The following is a 21,015-nucleotide window of genomic DNA, read 5'->3' on the forward strand; positions in this document are numbered from 1 at the left end:
GCCAAGACAATCTCAATCTTACGTGGGAAAAGAACAGATACCTGTTTCCTCAAGCCACTTACTGTTAAAGGTATTCCTTGAGTTATGATGGCATTGGGGGAAGCTGACAAGAAGTTGCAAGTCCCACTTAGCTTATAACCAGGCTAGCTGTTAAGTAAATGAATACTGCTGGGGGGGGGGGGGAATGCACAGGAGTGTGCAAATAGCAGGAGAGCCATGGCATGAGTATAGCAGGGCTTAGGGTGGCTGCTGCCAGATGGGGCAAAGGTGTGCAGTGGTGTGTGAGTGACCAGGGAACACGATCCAAGCGTAAAGGGCTACAGGCATGGAGGACTTACCCCAACAACTTGCAGTTTTCCCTACCGTCTTGGCCCTTGACATTGCTTGCTTCCTTTGCCAGCAAGGAAGCTTGCAAATTACAGTAACATAGGTGGGTGCTGCAATTGTCATAATTGCAAGCCAGTTGCCTAGCACCCAGAACATAACCATGTGATTGTGCGGCTGCTGGAACTGGTTATAGCCACTTCTCATTCAGTGCCTTTGTGACTTTAAACAGTCATAATCGAATGGCTGTTACCAGGGACTTCCTGTGTATTCAGTCTACCTTCACTCAGAGTCTATTCATTCTTGACTAGCCTCTTTTACCACGTATATTATAGGTCAGACCATGTTGAGGAAATTTAAATCTTGCTGAATCCTATGAACAAGTTCTTTACTCTGTGCTGCACTTTTTATGTCTTGGCAGTCAAACTTTCCAGCATATTTAAAGCTTGAATTGTCAGCTGGCAATGTTTCTTTCCCTAACCTTCAGGCGTGCCTATCATTGAGACATATTTTGTAGACGATGTAATTAATTTCCTTATTACACGAAAGGCTTTTGTGGCTGTTTCAAGCTGTCACAGCATATTAAATAAACGGTGTTTACTTTTTAGTCTTCAGAGGGACATTTATTGCACTTTAATGATGTTGAATACAAAGCTACATTAACACTCTTACAAAAACCAATAAAGGGAGAGCACCATAATCTACCTCATGTGGTTTATTGCAAATCTTTCCAGAATTATGTTTGTCACCATTGGTTCTCTGTAATTTCTTCAACAGACAGGAAAAGTTTTTTTTTTCCAGATAGCTTAGTCTGTGAAAATAATTTTAGAAAAGAATGTAGCAGGACGATGGAAGCACAAGGTCCAGGATTACTGAGAAAAGGCAACAATATCAGAAAGCTACTATACATACAGTCAAGATAAACATGCCTATATATTCTTACATCTATAAGTTGTTCAGGTTTCATGGTCAGTATTAAGCATTAAGTGTCTCTGAGAAAATCAGTAGAAATCTTTGCTAGTCTAATGGATAATTTTGGGCAAAATGTGGTTCTCTATAATATAATTTGCCTATTTCCAACAGGAGCTGTAAACACATGAATGATAAATAAATAAATTCAAATTTTAGCAAATAGCACATGCTTTATCACTTTGGTACTGGAATCATCTCTCCTCATTTCTACAACCTCCTATTACAATGTAAATCTACCCAGTATTCCTCACATGATTGATATGAGTACATTACTTTTATATCGGAGTATAAAAGCATAAAGGTGGGATTACTTATTAATTACCTGTCTATTTTCTAAAAATTATATATAGAATCCTGACGGTTCAAGTAGTGGCTTCAATAGTCAGTGAGGTATCCTGTATACTCAGGGTGCCTCCTCATCGAGGGTGAAGTCAACAGATGAGTGTTTTATCTATTTAACTCAAGAACTGCTAAGCACCAGATTAGATGCTATAAATTTCAGTTATTCTAATCCTTTTGTTGGGCTAATTAACAGTGGTGACAGACAGGGCACCATTCAAAGATCTGAAATACCAAGTTAGGGACAAATCCCGCTGGAGAAAATGTATCTATTTAGTCACGGAGAATTTATACTGACTTAATGGATCAATCTTTTTGCTTAGGATATAGCTTCCTGGTTATCATGAACAAATCACTTCAAATTGAATAGAGCCGTAACTTTATAAAATAAATTACTACTTTTCTACTAGAATTATTTTTCCACTAGTAGCTGTAAATGTCTTTCTCAGAATAAAGAAACTTTGTATGCATCTCAAAAACATTAAATTATGAGCAGAGTAGTGCCGACCCCTTTTGGTAACAGCAAGAAGTGCAGTCTCAACTTTTTTCAAATCAAAGGCTTTGCATACTACTGCTGCTGCTTTTCTTCCGAAACAGTGCAGATTCGTATGGTGCAACCGTATCTCATTTTTGGAAATCAAGCAAGGTTGGTTTCATTAATTATTGAGAAGTTTTATCCAGTTCTGCCCAAAACAAAGCTAACACTAAAATGATATTTAAAGGAACATCAAAATAATGCAAGTATTGTTTGAATTTGGCAAATTATAAATGTATCCTCTCCCAACAAAATTCACCTGAAGGATTTCTACTTTGTTTGCATTTCATTTTTTAAAAAACTAATTTGCCTAAAAACATTTAACTTTTTATGTATTTATTGTCATAGGAAGCATGGAGTATATTTAACAACCAGAAGATAAATCCAAGTTAAAAACTAAAATTCTATATTTCTAAAAGCTACAAAATATAAAAAGTATATGAATTTAAAAAACAAAAATATAAAAGACGCTTTAGATGAGGTCTAGGGGACTTAAAATGTTAATACAGTATGTGGAAGTCTATGTCAAGTTACAGAGCATTATGATATAACTAACTAGTGCTCATTAAATCTAGTTTATAGCACTGCTCACCCGCTGACAAATTTTGAGCACTGCTGCACACAATCTGCTAACCTGCATGTTGTACCAGGGTTGGTATTTGAGAGCAGGAGGGAAGTGAAGAATTGCCCTGTGCATCCTGGATATCTCTGCAGTAATGGTGAGATGAGGCTAGTATGAATGTCACTGTAGTGCACAGATCAATGTTTAACAAGGGACAAAAAGAAATAAATGTTCTCTAGGCTATTCTTGCCATCTATATTTCACTGGACTGTCTTTCCCTGTTTCCACAGAAATGGCAGTGTATTGAAGACACGTCTGGAAAACTACGTATTCACAAATGCAAAGGGGCCAGTGACATTCTTGCTGTGAGAAAAAGAACACGGAGCATACATTCCCCAGGATATAGCAGCAAAGAAAATGACTGTGATTGTGGGGAGGCTGATTACCAGACCAGTCGGGCCCAAAGGAAAAATCAAAGAGGCTTCATCAGGACATCCAGTGTACAAAGTAGGTGATGATAGATTTGAAAAAGCCAGAGATCATGATGGGCAGCGATGCTAAAGAATCATTTGTTCCTTATAGGTTGAAAAAAAAAAAACTGCCACTGTATTCAGACTCACTTGTTAGAATGGGAATCACATCTTTGAATTATCATCCTAAAAAAAATATTCAGGTGGTAATCTGGAAGAGCAAAGGTAAAATCTTATAAAGAATGTCTTAGTTTTACATTGCAGACCATTCAAAAGTTACATCTCCCACCTGCAGAATTTGTGCAATTCATTTTACTAACTCATTCTTCTGTCTGCATAAAGCAAGTTCAAGTATATTCTTTCAATACCAGCTATCTTTTAAAGACATAACTGAATTGAAATTGCCCATCCAGTCCAGCCATCTAGAGAGGGCCTTGCCTCTTTTCAATGTACATTTGATATTGAGAAGATAAGAGCTTTCCTCAGTGGTAGCTGCTCCCACTTTGTGGTATATCTTTCTGATGGTTAAGGCACCCAATCCTTTTTGCATTTCACAAACTAGTGAAAGTTGGTATGGCCTAACTGATTCTGAGCAGCCACTATAGGCATTTTTATATATCGTTGTTTTCATTATTTTCATGTTGCATTTAAATGATTTTTGTTTTGCTGTTAGCCACCAAGAGTCTGTCAAGATTGGAAAGGATCATTATTATTTTTACATAAATAATAATTTTCAAAATGTAGCAAACCTTTGCCCCAAAATGCAGAACTGGAAATGACTATCACTATTTATATTGTTTATATGCACTGTATAGACATCAGCATTGTAGGAATGTCAGCCCTAGTTCCAATGTCTTGATTCTCTTTCAAAGAGTGTGTATTTTATAGTTGCCTATTGATGAGTCTGTGATCTTATGCAGAATACAAACCCCGGTTCGTCCATACTCGCCAAACTCGGGCCTTATCTGTGGAATTTGAAGGGGAAATATACAGTATAAATCTGGAGGAGGAAGAGGAGAAGGAGGAGGAAGAGGAGGAGGAGTTGCACATCCTTCCGTCCAAAAGCATTGTTAAGCGGCATGGAAGTTACAGTGAAGAGGAAGAAGATGAAGCAGAGGAAGGTCATCTAGAAGATGGTGATGGAATAAAAGCAATGCTTGCTGATGGGACTAACACGGTTGGCCAGCCAGATTCTGTCAAAGTTACTCATAAGTAGGAGTGCTTTACTTAATTACTTTTCATTATTTATTCAGAACCATCTACTGTGTGTGTTGTCCCAGGTAGCAGAAGTAAAGGTAGCCCCAGAGCAGATTTCAGGGATAGAAAAGAGAAGATCTTAGGGGATACATTTTGAGCAAAAGGAATGTCTGCTTTTCATTTTAGGAAGAATATCAAATAGTAAAGCTAAAGAGACTTTGGTTTATCTAGAAGAACTACAGAAGATCTGAAACATCAAAGCTAGAGCAGCACATGAGCCCTTCTGCCAATTTCTCAACTTCCCTCACTGAGCAGGAAGGTCGGAAATTATTTTTACCTGAACACAAGCAGACTCAACCTGAATGAGAATTCAAGATGAAACAGGTTTATGATTGCATGGAGGATTTTATTCTAATTTGGACGAGAGAATTTTATGCATAATGCAGGATACTTGAGAACCAAGAGGATAAGAAAAGTACATTTGAGATAGGACTAGTTTGTACAATAAAGAGAACAATATCATGGAGAACTTTTAAAGTAGGATAAATATTTGATGGAGGTAGAAGGAGAAAAATAACAATTCTAGGGATAGTTTTTATCATTAAAGTCCTGGGAAATGCAGTAGATATATTTGAAAGCAAATACCTTTTCTTGGAATGTCTGTGTACCTATGTAAGCATTCATAAGCTCAGATTTAATGTTTAGATACACTGTCCTAAAACATTGGTATTGCTTTCTCTATGGAAAGTTTTTAGACCAAGCACTTACCACAGAGAGCTGTGGTCGTGCGGTGGTTAGAGTGCAGTACTGCAGGCTACTTCTGCTGACTGCCGACTGCCTGTAATTTGGCAGTTCAAATCCCACCAGGCTCAAGGTTGACTCATCCTTCCAAGGTGGGTAAAATGAGGACCCAGAGTGTTGGGGTCAATATGCTGACTCTGTAAACTGCTTAGAGAGGACGGTAAAAGCACTATGAAGTGGTATATAAATCTAAGTGCTATTGCTATTAACTGTGAGCAGTGAGAGCTATTTGCTTTTCTTATTGCTGTCCAGAGTCCTAGAATTTAAGCTGGGCAAGGTATCTCAAATATATCACACTTTGTTATTGTTTTCTCTTTATTCTTTCCTTACAGATGTTTTATTCTTTCAAATGACTCTATTCATTGTGAAAGGGAACTATATCATTCAGCCAGAGCTTGGAAAGATCACAAAGCCTACATCGACAAGGAGGTTGGAAGGTCCTTTTCTTAATTTAGAATTAGAACTTTTATTTTGAGGCAGAATAATTTATCAGAAAATATATATTGAATGAACATTTGGAATGATATTGGAATTGGGTGCAAATTTCTGCATATTGATACGCACAATATAGGTTCTTGGAGGTAATGGTAAACTATTGTTTCAGTGTTATGAGAATGAAACTTATCTGTGGTTCTCTCTTTTCCAGCATCCTTTCTTGTATGGAAAATGCCCACTGCCATTCGCTATGATTTCTTATAAAATATTAATTTGGACAAACTGTAGTCCTATTTATAATGATGCAAACAAGACAGCTTCTGACAATGTGCCATGTTTCTGGGTTTGATTGCCTAAACCAGTCTTCCCCCACATAAAACCTTTAAGCACATTGGGTTTGTGTAGCAGCAACTCTGTTCACTTCAAAAAAAAACTAATATAAGAAATGGAGCATGGAACAACTACAGAATCTAAACAAATAGACTGAAAGTAGTCAATGTGGTAATCCACATCACACTAAAGAACATTCTAAACCAGGGGTGTCCAAACTTGGCAACTTTAAGACTTGTGGACTTCAACTCCCAGAATTCTGGGAATTGAAGTCCACAAGTCTTAAAGTTGCCAAGTTTGGACACCACTGTTCTAAACACTCTGTGGCCTTCGGAAATAATTGTTTAATGGCAGTTCACACGTCTGACCTTGCTATTGCAATAGCATGTGTAGATATACAACAATTTACAAGATGTGCTTGTAACATATGAATAATTTAAAGTGTTAAAAAGCAATAATAATTTTCATATACATTTAGCAATGATATGAAATAGTTTAATGGGAAAGTTTATCAGGTACAATATAAGGATTGGGTATATATTACTATTAAACCAGTCATCCTTTTTTTCAGATTGAAGCGCTCCAGGATAAAATTAAAAATTTAAGAGAAGTAAGAGGACATCTTAAAAGACGAAAACCAGATGAATGTGACTGTAGCAAAAAAAGGTATGTAAAACTTTTTCAATAACTTACGTATTATCATCTAACTTGGAAACCATTTTTATGGTTTGATTTTTTTAGCTAACTATTAACTAAGCATGTAAAAAAAAAGAAGTCATGTAGTATTATTAGAATGTTTCTGAAATTCAAGAAATTTTAACCTCAGATCCATGCTTCTTTAAAAGATGCCCATGTATATAGAATCAGTGCTTCTCCTGATCAGATTTTAAAATATCAGACATGTTTTGCTTTAAATGGACATTTTATAGAAAGTGTTTTATATTTCTTTATAGCTATTACCACAAAGAAAAAGGGGCAAAAGTTCAAGAAAAGCTTAAGACAAGTCATCTACATCCATTTAAGTGAGTTTTGTTAATTTTCAGCCTATTATCTTTCCAGCATATATTCATGAAACCTATTTTCCAATCATCTTGTCATTCACATGCTCTGGGAAGTTTGTCAAAAAAAATTGTTTCGCAATGATCTGGGATTTGGAATAAGTAAATAGCTCTAACAAATTCCTTTACCTTTCCATTTTTTTGTTGTATCTCATGTTGATGGCTTAACTTTATGTTCATTTCACTGGAAGTGTGATGTATCCAGTTCTTTTTACTTCAATTTTGTTCAGTTTCTAAACATACATTTTCACTCTACCTGAATACAGTACATTCCCATCCATTTCTATTGGTGACTTAGGCGCACATTAAAACTGACAAGGTTAAATATCATAATTGTGTAAAATACAATGAGCCTATAATTACTCCATCTTCCTAGAACTACAGCCAAGCATCACTTGTCTTGGTTGATCAGGGTGGATATATTTAACTGACAGTCAAAGCATACAGATGATCCGTAAGCTATGTCAATGAATGATCACATCTAGCAGTTTTATTTATATAACTTAACTTTATTTAAGTTAAAGAAAAGTGGAAGGGATCCCTAAGCCATCCCACCATGGAGATCTGTCTCTCCTCAGCAAACCAGCTGCAACCAGTTCTGAAGATAGGCAGAAAACCACCATTACGTTGTGCCTCCTAATACCCACTAAATCAGTCCAGAACAATAACATAGTTGATGGTATTAAAGGTTACTGAGAGATCAAAGAGGGTCAGAAGGACGATATCTCCCCCACACAAAACAGATTCATCAAAAAGGGCTACATCTCCAGCTGAACCAAATGAAAGAGCTCTTGCTTGATTCATTTTCTCCAGGGCCCTTTGCTGAAATGCAACCTCCTTCTAAAAAAGGAAGATTGGAGACTGGATGAAATTGTCTGCTTCATAAGATCCAGTCATAGTTTACTGGAGTGATTAAACCACTGCAGTGGTGAAATTCAATTTTTTTTTACTACCAGCGTGGCTTGGTGAGCGTGGTATGGCTTGGTGGGTGTGGCTTGGTGGGCATGGCACGGGAAGGATACTGCAAAATCTCCATTCCCACCCCACTCTGGGACCAGCCAGAGGTGGAATTTGTTGATTCTCCGAACTACTCAAAATTTCTGCTACCAGTTCTCTAGAACCTATCAGAACCTGCTGGATTTCCCCCTGGACCACTGTCTCCTTCAGAGCCTGCAGAATCACCTAATCTCCTAACAGTTCATTCACCACTACTGCAATCATCTCCCAGGAAGCCTTGCCCAACCAAGAGATAGATACAGATGGCCTCACTTAACAGCTTCAAATAAGCTGTCCACTTTTTACAGGGTCTAGTTTATGTGTTCTTTTTTTTTAGAAAGGGGTTATTTGCTTGTATTCCACTATTTTTTATATATTTAAATTCAATGGATTTTATTATTATGGTTGATTGCAATCAGATGGATGTTTAGACCAGAATTTGGTATTTTTATCCATCAAGTTCTTCCCAAGGACCTGAGATAGGCAGATGTTGTTTGATGGTATTAAGGGTATCATTGCAAGATGCAGGCTGTTTCAAGTAAAGCTGCAATTGACTGATGGTAATTATATGGCAGAGTATCATAGCCCAATCATCATGTGTAAGATCTCACAGTTCACAGCTTCTAAGAGGAAGTTATAGAGTTAATCAGCCTAAATTTTAGAGAGGGCCATTCTAAGCATAACACCATTGTTTAAAATGTATATTAAGTTATTAACTATCTGATAGATGTATAAGTTAAGAATAGGAAAATAAACAGCAGTAACCATATTCCACCACTGACAAAGAAGACTATAAATAACAGCAGGAAGCATTGTTTATATCAGGTTTCTATGTATACTTAAAAGCATATAGGTTTCTATGTATACTTAAAAGTATATAGGTTTCTGAACATTATTTTATGTCTTTATATTCTTAGTGATAGAGATGAGTAGCTGAGAAGCAATATCTGTGATCCGCTGTGAAATTCTTTTCTGGTGGCGGGGGGGACAAAACTAAAATCGCAGAGGTTAGATTAAGCAGATTAACTTCTCAAAACCTGGTGCAATCCATATATTTTGCATAATAGTTCCTATTAGCAGTAGTGAGTTTAGCCAATGCAACCGATGATACTCTTCGAGAACTAGGGAAACTAGGGAAAATAATAATATATAATGTTTCTAGACTATAAGCCAAATTACAGTGGTCAGTTCATATGTGAAAAATCTACATGTACATCGACTTAGTTTATTGTAGCCTCGATGGTTAACGGATGCTATTATTTAACATCTATTAAATATTCTTCAATGATTAGGGAAGCTGCTCAAGAAGTGGATGGTAAGCTTCAGCTCTTCAAAGAGAATCGGAGGAGAAAAAAAGAAAGGAAAGGGAAAAAGCGCCAGAAGAAAGGAGACGAATGCAGCCTTCCTGGACTCACTTGCTTTACTCATGACAACAATCACTGGCAGACTGCGCCATTCTGGAACTGTGAGAACCACTTCCAGTAGATGCATGCTCATAGGAATAAGAATTGATGTGAGCTCTTAGGGAGTTGGAGGGCATATTTGTTCTGGATCTCATATGGAGAGGAGAAAAAAAGACAATGAGCTCATTAAAAATGGGTATGTTAATTCAAACTAGAATTACATTTAGAGCTGAACTGACTAGGTTTAAATTTACAGATTTCTGAGTGAAAACTGTTTCCAAGTAAATGAAATCAGAGATCTTGTGTGACCCAGTAGGAGTATAAAGATTTGCCTGATTAAATAGAGGGACAGCAACATATGTGACAGTGCTAGGAACCTAGCAGTGCCCATTATCTATTTAGTGATGTATCCGGAAGAGGTCTCGTAGGCAAACAGGGCCAATCCATTGCTCAGTTCAAGAAATCTAGAGCTTGAACTCATCCAGTGGTGGGCTGTCTAGGCTCTGCTTTGAAGAACTCCCAGGAGAGAAAGTTATCCTGGTAGCTAATTCGAATTCCAAATTGGTTCTTATCACCAGTAGGTTGTTTTTCTAATATTATAACATGGGTTGCCTAAATATTTTTGTGCACTAACAGTTATATCTGCACTTTGTACGAGCATTGTCCACTAATATGCAATATCATTGCATGAAGCTTGTGATCTGCTTATGGAACTATCAACAGATTGTCCTTGCTCAAGTGAAGTGAATACATGCGTGTTTAAATTTATTTTTCCCCTATAACAGTGGGATCATTTTGTGCTTGTACAAGCTCCAACAACAATACTTACTGGTGTTTGCGAACAGTAAATGAAACACACAACTTCCTCTTCTGTGAATTTGCGACAGGATTTTTGGAGTATTTTGATATGAATTCTGATCCCTACCAGGTAAATGTAGGTTAAAAATGATACAATTGTGGAACACTAACTTAGTTAAGCCACTATTAATACATTTCAATTATATCCCATTTTATATCTTGATGAAACTCAAAATAACGTAAGCTTGTCTCCCCAAACACTTTCACATCCAAGTTTTGATCCAAGCGTACAGTCATGAATACTTTGCAGCTTTCTTAGTACATGGCATATGTGGCATGAGAAAAGATTACAAGTAGTGCTTGATTTACAACCAGTCGCTCAATGACTCTTCATAGTTATGACAGACTTCCCGGGGATACTCATAACCCAGTTCCAAAGTTTTGAAAGCTGTTCCCCGCCCCCTCTCCGAGTCATATAGTTGTATGTTAGGCTCCCTGCATTTCCAGCTTTTTGCTCCCATGGTCACATAACTGCCTTTTTTGATGATTTTGCTAAAAATTAGCATTTACTTCCAGTTTTTGGCAAAAGTAGCCCCTTGGTTCATGTAATGATCACTGCAAAAAAGACTAGATTGGTCATGTGTGTGACCTGATTTATGACCATCACAATTTATGATCATCAGAGGCAGATTGCATTGGAGTTGTAAATCAAGAATCATTTGTAGATACTTGCATGTGTTTTCCAAAGGGTTTATATAACTACAAAAGAAATGTGAGAAGCAGTTATAACTTGCTGAAAGTCCACATACATAAGCATAATCATTTAAAGTTCACTCCTTTTGCAGATGCAGACATTCATTTGTTTCTTTTCTTGTCTCCAGCTAACGAATTCGGTACATACAGTAGAAAGAGGCATTTTGAACCAGCTACATCTTCAGCTAATGGAGCTACGGAGTTGTCAAGGTTATAAGCAGTGCAATCCAAGACCTAAGGGACTTGACACAGGTAACAACTTATGGTTTAAAAACTGGAATATTGTGTTTTGTTTCCCTTAATTATTCCAAGGAGCAGCTAAATTGTCTGTGAAACCTCTTGCTGTGTGATAATGTATCAAATATGGATCCTGACAATGACTTTTAGATGAGGACTTAAAAGCTCAAGAAAATAATGCACTTCACTGAACATATGAATAATACATATCAAAATATTTTATTTTTATTTCTTTATATTCCACATTTATTGATTTTATGAATAACCCGAGGTGACAAACCAATCTAATATTTCTTTCTTCTATTTTCCCCACAACGATTACCCTGTGAGATGGGTTGGACTGACAGGCAGTGATTGGCTCAATCATCTAAGGAGTAGAAAAAGCTGCAATTTCCTTATTTACCCATATGTTTGCTCTACATAGTTCTAACAGACAGGCATTTCTTTGGTCAATATAAGTTAGGATAGATTTAAGAAATCACCCCTACCTTATACAATAATTACCCATTATCAATAAATTAGGCTAGGTTCTTTTCTCCCAAAATCTATTGGGAAATTGAGATAAGAGTATGATAAGATAAAAGTATAAGATAAAAATAAATGACCCACAGTGGTCATGTTTTTATTATACAAATAACCATTAAGATGGTTAGATAATGAGACCTTAATGTGTGTTCTTTAATGTTAGTTTGATGTTGCATATCCTCTGTATTGTCATTTAAAACATTCTCTTTAGCTGATTTAGAGCTTTCTGGTGACTAGGAAATCTACCTGTGATGGGCGAAGCCTGAAACTTGCCTCTTTTTACACATCTTAGCAATCTGAACTTGCCAATAGGAGAAAGGAATCTGAATTGGCATCAGCCTTGCACAACATTATCAACTCCTGTTACAGAAGTGCATAGCTGAGTCAGCTCTCACTTCCTCCCAAAGGGGCAAGATATCCATATCATCTGTAATATAATTAGAAATCATGGGTTTGTTCCTTAGAGATTTATCTCCCATTTTTTTTATGGTTTCATTTCTTTTACCAATAAACATTTCCCTTTTCTTGTAACTTAATTATCTTTTTGTCCTATTTTAGTTATTTCAGAACATACCTTACTCAGGTATTCTTTGTTGGACTGCTTCTTTACTTGATTTTAACCCCATAAAATTATTATTAGGAATTAGATGCTGTGCATGGAAAGCTACATTGTGAATGATTTTACCAAATCTAAACACTAACAAAAGTTACTCTTGTATTTTCCTATATCAGGAAATAAAGATGGAGGAAGCTATGATCCACACAGGTATCCACACTTTATTATTCTCCTCAGCAGCTTCTTTCCAAATAATTGCATGACCTGGTCCATTTCAACTAATGCCTCTACTTTGCCTGCTGCACATCACATAGCTTTTGCTGCATGCAAGCGCTAATGCTGTTCATGAAACCACCGGTGTTTACATTTTCACAAGACATTTAATATATTTACATCAAAATTTCATTTTATTTTATTCCACCTTAGGAAAATCACTCTCATCCTCATATTTAAGCAGAGGAAGGGAGAGAAGGTGTAGTGCAGAAAAAATGCTCAGCCATTTATTCACCGATCCACCCCATCTGTCTTTCCATCTAGAACAGGGGTGTCAAACTCACATTGTCATGGCAGCATCACATGATGTATCGGAAGTGCTTCCCCCATTGCTAAACTGGGCGTGGCTGTGGCCAGCATATGACGCATCTGGCCCATGGCCTGGGAATTTGACAGCCCTGATCTAGAACATCTACATATCACTCTCTGTGGGCATCAAGCATTTCCATGTGTTTAGGCAACCTGGAATGAAGAATACATTCTTGTACTGTTATAGGTCATGATGCCCTAAAGAGGGTGCTTAAATATGTGTACCTTTTCACAGCAAAGCAAAATCAATTGAGCTCACATTGTATGTAATGTTCATATATTTGAATGGATACTTGTTCACTTTTTCTCCTATAGCACTTGTTGTTTTATAAAACTGATGTCACCTTGCAAGATGGTGACCTGGTCCATAATACACTTATGCACATTTCCCAAATAAATGCAAAAAAGGGTTAATTAATTCTGCACCAGTAAAACTGATGTTACAAAGCTGTTGAAGTTAAGCCAATGTGGATTGGATCAGCACCCAGATGATATAGAGTGCTATGAGATAATAATTAAGAAATGAATGTTCAAAGAAGAGTGACTCTTAGGATTATTGATTGTTTTGCAGAACTTCAGTAAGAGGTTGGGCTTTGTTACATATTTAGAGTCAAATAGAAAATATTTACATTGTTTCATTTTTGGGATTTACAAGCTACCTTCTGCTTAGTTTCTCAAGGATTGTTACTCTGTCAAACTGCTTAAGTTGTCTCTGCTTACTGTGGCATTGGTGGCAACAATTACCAGTCTTTATACACTTCAAAGGGATGCGGTGGCTCAGTGACTAAGACGTTGAGCTTGTCAATCAGAAAGGTTGGCAGTTTGAATCCCTAGCACCGCGTAACGGAGTGAGCTCTGATTACTTGTCCCAGCTTCTGCCAACCTAGCAGTTCAAAAGCATGTAAAAATGCAAGTAGAAAAATAGGAAGCACCTTTGGTGGGAACAGTGTTGCGTACGCCTTTGGCCATGACCATGGAGACGTCTTTGGATAGCGCTGGCTTTTCAGCTTTGAAACGGAGATGAGCACAACTCCCTACAATCGGGAATGACTAGCACATATGTGCGAGGGGAAACTTTACCTTTATCTTACACACTTCAAATTGATGGCTCAATGATTACCTTCACCAAAGATCAGATTTGTCTCAGGCAAAACCAAAGTTGGTTAAGGGCCAGTATCAACTTGCATCCAGATCAAACTGAGCCACGGTTTTAATCAATAAGAAACTAAAATAAGCAACTTATTCACCAAAGCTTCTATGATCATTTAAAAATAAAAACAATAAGTCAACTTCTTGATCAACTGAATGTCATGAATTGGGAGGTGAATGATAGAAAGGTTTAAACTGCCCCGCTGATAAGGCAGGAAATATTGTTGAAAACAAAGGGATTAGCATTAAGCCATTTAAAGGTAGAATTAGCACTGAAGATTAGTTGGGGCTTGAGAAGGCTGTTTGTCTGTGAATTCAACCTGTTTACAACATAGAAACAAAGCATTTCTGCCTTCTGCCCTGTTACCTCTTTCCTTTTCTACATGGGTTGTCTCCCCTTGTCTCTTTCCTTCCCTTTCCATGTGCAGTTACGCTTTCCAGTCATCCCATCTCTATTCCCTTTTCTCTGCTGAGGTTTCTTTTGGAAAAAGGGAGGCGCATGTATGGTCATCTGTATGAGAGACGTATTTGTGGGGGAAATGGTTGGTGTATGCAGATGGGCCTCATTTAAATTTGCAAATGGTCTACCTTCCTTTATAAGTGGCTAATTGTAAGTATTTGTGATTCAATTAATATACATTCTTTTCTTTTGGGGATATGCCTTCTAGGTTCTGTATGTACAGGCACACCTATAAGAATACATATACGCAAGCGTGCTCCTCTTCTTGGTATAGGTACATTGTTCACTCAGATCTATGATGGTGCTTAATGAGGATGGAGACTCGGAGTTCCAGCCATTGTACCATCCCCCCTGGTGACCTAGTTGGGATTTCTGACATTCTCTGCCAGTTTTCCACAAGCAAAATCAACAGGGAAACCAATGGAGAATCTGAAATCATGAGCATGTGATGTCCTTGATTAATGATTTATGTAATCTTTGTTCAACAATGGCAACCTTGCCATTGCTAAGTGATGCAGTCACATGATTTCATGTTTTATGACCGTGTCACTTAGTGATGGAGTTCTTGTTGTCAGTTGCTGTCATAACCTGAGGAGTACCTGTATTCAGAAAGAGTCCACAATGTTGCTACACCAAATTATTGTCCTGAGTAACATAGCATTCTTTTGGGTAATAGTCTTCAAATTGGCACTTTCTAGATCTGTCCCAATGGCACAGGGACTCCCACTATGTCTTACAATCACAGAATCCCTTGGCTTAGATTTATGGAATTCTTGATCCATCTGGAAGACGCCAAGTTTGGAAACATTGCTTTGATATGGCTGAAGTTGATTTCATTTAATTGCTTTGATATGGCTGAAGTTCACCTTCATTTTTAAGATTTTTGAATTCTTTCTAATGTTTTCTCTAGTACCAAGTCCTTTCCTGGATTTAATTCTAAGGTCCCTCTTCTGAATTGCACCCTCCTTCTTTCTGTAAAAATTTGCTGTTTAATTGATATCACTAATACCAAAGCAATTATGTCATATTGATTTAATCATTAGCACACAAACGTCCCTCCATCTGCCTCTATCATTCTATCCAAAAACTTTCTTTTCTATATTTCTTAAGAATATAAAATCTAAGGTCATTATCTAGCTGAGTACTTTTATCACTAGTCAGTCAGACATCTTTGGAAAGTTAAAAAAAAGGTTCTCAGTGTAAGAGCTTCTTCTGTTGCTTCTCCTTAGATCAGACATGTCCAAAGTCCAGCCTGGGGCCAATTGCAGCCCGTTTTCAAATTTTGAATGGCCCGCAACCTCTTCTCCCCCCCAGCTCAGCCTGTCACTTATCCCCTCCAGCCAGCGTTTTTTCTTTCACCGCACATTAATGTCAATGGTTCAAAGAATGTCAGGCTGAATAGTCAGCCCCGCACATTTTCACCTCACCAAATCTAGCGCTCGTTTCAAAAAGTTTGGACACCCCTGCCTTAGACATTGCATACAGTGGCAAAGATTAAGATTACTGATTGGCCTACAAATTAGTCCGATGATAAAATTGTTGCATATTATTCAGTGTCAGATACCTACATTTTAATTCCAATCATTTCTGGTTCTCTTTTCAATTCCTAAAATATTTGGGCATGCCGAGTCTTCATTGTATAAGATTTGCTTCATTTTTGATAGAAAAGGTATTTGTTCAGAGATTTTGAGATTCTTGAAGCATGTGAAAGCCTTTCTGGATGACCCCTGTATAGTCCATATGTGCATCCATATTTGCAATTATGGACTATAATAGTGTCTATAAGTCCTCATCAGTCTCTAGTTTAGTTGTGTTATTTCCACAAGCACCCAAATGAATCTAGTGGTATTGTTGCTATTGCTTATATAAGGATATTTATGAGTTAAATGCCATTTGTTTTTTCCATTTGTTGTTACATTCTAAAAAAAATCTACAAAACAAATATACTTTTTCCCCCTCCCAATTACTGAATGAAGATGAAAACTTATGGAAAACAAAGTCAACTGGGCAACATGGATAGTAGATCTTGAAGCGTCTTATTGCCCCCACAAAAGTATTTCTTTTTATAACAATTATGAATAATACAGAGATAAAAGAGCTCTTGATATCAATTATTATCCCTTGCATGAGAACTTTCCTGAAATGTTCAAATGTGTGCTTTTAGTAGAAAAATACCTGTTATGTTTCTGTCTTAACCTGTTTTCCTCCACATGTATTCTAATATAGGCCCCATTATTGACAAACATTGTAGCTCAAACCATTTGAAAGATAAAGAATTAGCAAATGTGGCCGTTTTTCTTTTTCTGGAGCTGGGCATCAATAACTTTTCCAGTTTTGTGCAAAAAGGTTGGACAAAAGTAGGTGAATATAGCTGAGAAATAGTATGAAGACAAGCAAGAATTAGCTTAACATTTTATTACCTGCAATGTAAAGGTAAAACAATTTACATGCTACAGAAGTGTACAACAGTGCTTACTCTTAAGTGCTTCTTCTATCTACAGCAGGGGTGTCCAAACTTGGGAACTTTAAGACTTGTGGACTTCAACTCCTAGAATTCCCCAGCCAGCATGGCTGGCTGGGGAATTCTGGGAGTTGAAGTCCACAAGTCTTAAAAGTTCCCAAGTTTGGACACCCCTGATCTACAGCATTTAATTTTTAAAAATGTTTCTGTTTAAGCTTAAAAAAAAGTTAAGCTGATTTTTGCTTTGTCTTGATACATCCACGTCTCCAGGAAAAAGAGAAATTATCTATATGGCTTGGTCCCTATGTATCTGCAGGGCCACCAGATTAAACTCATCTCAGAAGCTCCTTGTGGTGCCCCAATTTCAGGAGGTGCTGTGGGGAAAAAGCATTGTTCAACACGTTCACCAATTTATTTAGTTACTGCATAGAAATTTTTTTTTGCTATGAACTACAGCGTGCTTTATTTAAATATATACTAACTATTACATTATATTTGAACATATTGTTATAAGCCCTGTTTTGCAAAGATTTGGTGACATCAAATTAAAAGTACTCTCCAATAAAGAGTTTCCTTATGATCCCCTGGGATTTAATTAAGCCAGGGAGAAATGAGTGTATAATGAAAGACTGTTCATACATATGCTTTGGCTATCTCGCAACTAAATGTCAATCACTATAACAGCAAGAAATCCATGTGAATGTTTCTGTAATGCTTTTCCTTTTTTGGAAGAATTTCTAAAGCAAATTCACTTTCATCACATTGAATGGAACCTCCCAAGAACAAATGCAAGAAAAGGATGCTGCCTGGTATTAAATCACTCGCGTCAGACTTGATCTCTTTGCGCAAAATATTGATTGCATATCCCTGCCTAATATTAAAAGAGCTGGTATTTTCTCATTGCAACCAATATACTACAATTCTGAAAAAGAGCATGTAAGGATTTACCTGTATTGTGCTACACAACTGAGAAGGCAATTATTAAATACGACTGTGCGAAGATTAGATTGATATTTAATTCAAATCATTGATTTTTCAATTGGTTCTATGAATCACTTTGAATCAACAAACTAGATATTCTTGAATCAATTTGGAAAATCAGATTGAAGTGCCAAATGGAACTGATTTGAATTTCTAAATTAAATTACATTTGAACCAAAGCAATTTGAATCAGTTCCGAGCTAAGCTACACATGACTGATTTCCAATATTACAAGTATTACTGTTTCTTTCTTATTTTTTAACAGAGGACACTTATGGCATGGATGGGAAGGCTAAGCTCCCAAATTTTACAGAAAGCATCAGCTGGCAAGGACTGGAAGATTTGTACAGTGTGAATGAAAGTTTATATGAAGCCAGAAACAACTACAGCATTCATTCTGATGACTGGAGAAATTACTTGAAGGATGTAGATAGAATTTTTGCACTGCTGAACAGTTACTCTAAGCAAAATCAAAGAGCAGAGACTGCCACTGTTAATACGAGTGGAGACTTGGATGAATCATCCACATCATTCTCCTTGCTGGGAATGAGCTCTGCTGAAATAGATGAAGGTTCGAGTGGGCTGACAACCCTAGAGGCTCAACCTATCATCCCAACATATTATGGCGACCTGACCTTGAGCACAGTAGTGTCAAGCAAGGATGGCAGACTTGAATTAAGCAATGATATTCCTGCAAAAAGGAGTACAAAGGATCACCAAGCCAAAACATGGCTGAAGATTGAAGAGCCAGTTAGTTCAGAAATGGATTTTAGTGGGAACGATTTGACAGAACTGGAATCCAGACACAGCTTCATCTTGCAACCAATTAACATTATTCAGACAGCCTCTATGACAGACAAAGATTTTGCACAGGGTGTTTTTGAAGAGCAAGTCTATCTTCCCATGAATTCTCCTGCAAAAATAATCAGCTGGGATTTAAATACATTTGTTCTGCAACATAAAACTGAAATGTTGAGAAAAAGGGAAGGTTTCCAGAAATCTTCAGTGTTTCTAAATGAAGAAGGCAGTGCTTCAAATCCACTCCCCTCAAATTAGGCTAGCAAAATTCTAGTAGTGTATATTTTACATACACATTCTTGTCAATGTGGCTGCAGCTACTAAAATCTGAGAATTAAAAAGGCACCATTGTGACTTTTTTTTTTAGCAGAGCCCTATTTTTAAAGTAGTGTAAATGCACCTTCAAAAGAAATAAGTTCGTTTTTCTGTTTTCATAACAAATATTCTTATCCCATTATTGAGTATTTTTTATTGATTTGAACCTTTGAAATTTCATATTGTCAAAGTAAATTTACATGCCCCTTTGTAATCTTTGTGCCATAGTCTTTATTAATCTGACTCGTCATGTTCTTAGTTTTGCTAATGAAATGTAATTTGCAAAACAATAAAAGAAGTTGATAGAGAATACATTATGTAGATGGATTGTAAAAAGCAGTTATTGGTATATTGAGCAGATTTTCATGTTTGATTTAAAATCTTTATCTTCCAATCAATTCACAGTGACTTTTTTCTTAGATATAACAAACAGGAAACTTAACAGAAAGTGTTTAAGTGAGTTCATTTTCCAGTAGATAGGGACTAAATTGTTAAGATGTTTATTTTTTCAGGAAAGTTTGATTTCCACTTTGTAAACAGTCTTAATGCATTCACTGCTGTTCTAGTCATTTTAGAATAAAATCTAGTCCGAAGAAAGGTTCTGCATACAAATATGCTATATATTATATTGCATCTTGGCACACTTTTAGAAGTGCTACACATATCCCCTTTTAAACACAATCTAAGGTAAGACTGCAAATTGCATTGCCATATCTGTATGTAGCCATACGGATACTGCATTGTAGGTATACCTTTCAAACAGCAAGGTCCTGTACAGAGGGAATAATGTTATGTGCAAAAGTGCTTCTCCACTCTTCTCCAGAATCAAGGAAAGGAATGCTTCTCACATCAGGGAAGTTTGCATATGTTTGTTTATTAAAGTGCTTTAGAATATAGTATCTGAGCAGGAAATAAAAAGATACCGTCATCTGAAATTGTGTGAAGGTAGCTACTGGTAAATGACTTCAGAAGATAGTTCCAAAATGGGGGGGTGGGGTGTTGGGTCCCCCCCCTGGAGGGAGCCTAAACACTCTCCCAAACCTTCAGAATAAAGATTAGTTTTAAAGTATACTAAAAGTATAAGCTCGTAAAGTATACCAATGAAATTAAAGTTAACATGGACGAAGATAGCTAAGTGTAGTTTATACACCAATACCATTCACTACCCCACACTTTTCCAGTAAATCCATATGCGACATCTTCTACTGACTTTTGGTTTTTAAATTTCTTTCCTTTTCGAGGAATTCAACTCCAGTAATGATCTCAGCCTCCTGTTTCCTTTCAACCCATTCATTCTTCTTATTTGTTTTGAAATTTAATTCTCATTACTTTTCCCTACATACAGTAGCCCAATTCCAATGTTGTTCCAGATTGTTTACTCATATTTTTGCATTCAATCCACATTCAGAATATATTAACTTTTGACCTTTTCTTTCATTCTTTTTCTTCACACACTTTGCAGTATTCAGTTCCCAATTTCAACTTACCATTAGGTTACTCCTAGCTTTCCTTATTTCCGAATAACAATGTAGAGAAAAGCATATTTTCGTATACAGCCATTTTTGATTCTTTCGTTATTCATTCCATAAAAAATAGCTCCAATACATATTTTAACAAGGTATACAACTTAGTCTACTTTTTCTTTTTTGCCATTTATATACAAACTTGCAATTGTTTGCCCCATTTTCTCTGAAATGTCTTGATATTTATGTATTAATTTTCAGTTGTATAGTTTATGTAACATTTACTTATTATTTGAAGGCATTTCACTAATTTTCATGAAAAGCTTTTAGTAGATTCTGTAAACATGGATATTTATCATTTACATGTCTCAAACTTATTTAATTCACTTTAATTCACTTCACAAATTTATTTAAGGATGTGAATGATGCTATTTTTATATAGATTTTCATTAGGTTACAAACTGTAAGAATTTTCTGCAGTACTTTATAGAACAATTCTGGATTCAGGAAAGTCT

The 21,015-nt window shown here is 36.6% G+C and overlaps 1 protein-coding gene across 2 annotated transcripts in view; it reads left to right on the top strand.

Moving 5' to 3' along the window:
- The window catches only part of SULF1 (sulfatase 1), a 93,671-nt gene extending 75,327 nt beyond the window's left edge, over nt 1-18,344 (top strand). For both annotated transcript variants that reach the window (XM_081950822.1, XM_081950821.1), the window contains exons 13-22: nt 3,023-3,239; nt 4,123-4,414; nt 5,533-5,629; nt 6,537-6,631; nt 6,919-6,987; nt 9,312-9,484; nt 10,208-10,350; nt 11,102-11,225; nt 12,468-12,501; nt 18,190-18,344. In XM_081950822.1, the coding sequence (XP_081806948.1) occupies nt 3,023-3,239; nt 4,123-4,414; nt 5,533-5,629; nt 6,537-6,631; nt 6,919-6,987; nt 9,312-9,484; nt 10,208-10,350; nt 11,102-11,225; nt 12,468-12,501; nt 18,190-18,220 (1,275 nt within the window). In that variant the 3' untranslated portion in view covers nt 18,221-18,344. The remainder of the gene's footprint in view (nt 1-3,022; nt 3,240-4,122; nt 4,415-5,532; nt 5,630-6,536; nt 6,632-6,918; nt 6,988-9,311; nt 9,485-10,207; nt 10,351-11,101; nt 11,226-12,467; nt 12,502-18,189) is intronic.
- The last annotated feature ends 2,671 nt before the right edge of the window (nt 18,345-21,015 follow it).

This window comes from Natrix helvetica, assembly GCF_964273705.1.
Source record: "Natrix helvetica genome assembly, chromosome: 4".
NCBI classification, from domain to species: Eukaryota; Metazoa; Chordata; class Lepidosauria; order Squamata; family Natricidae; genus Natrix; species Natrix helvetica.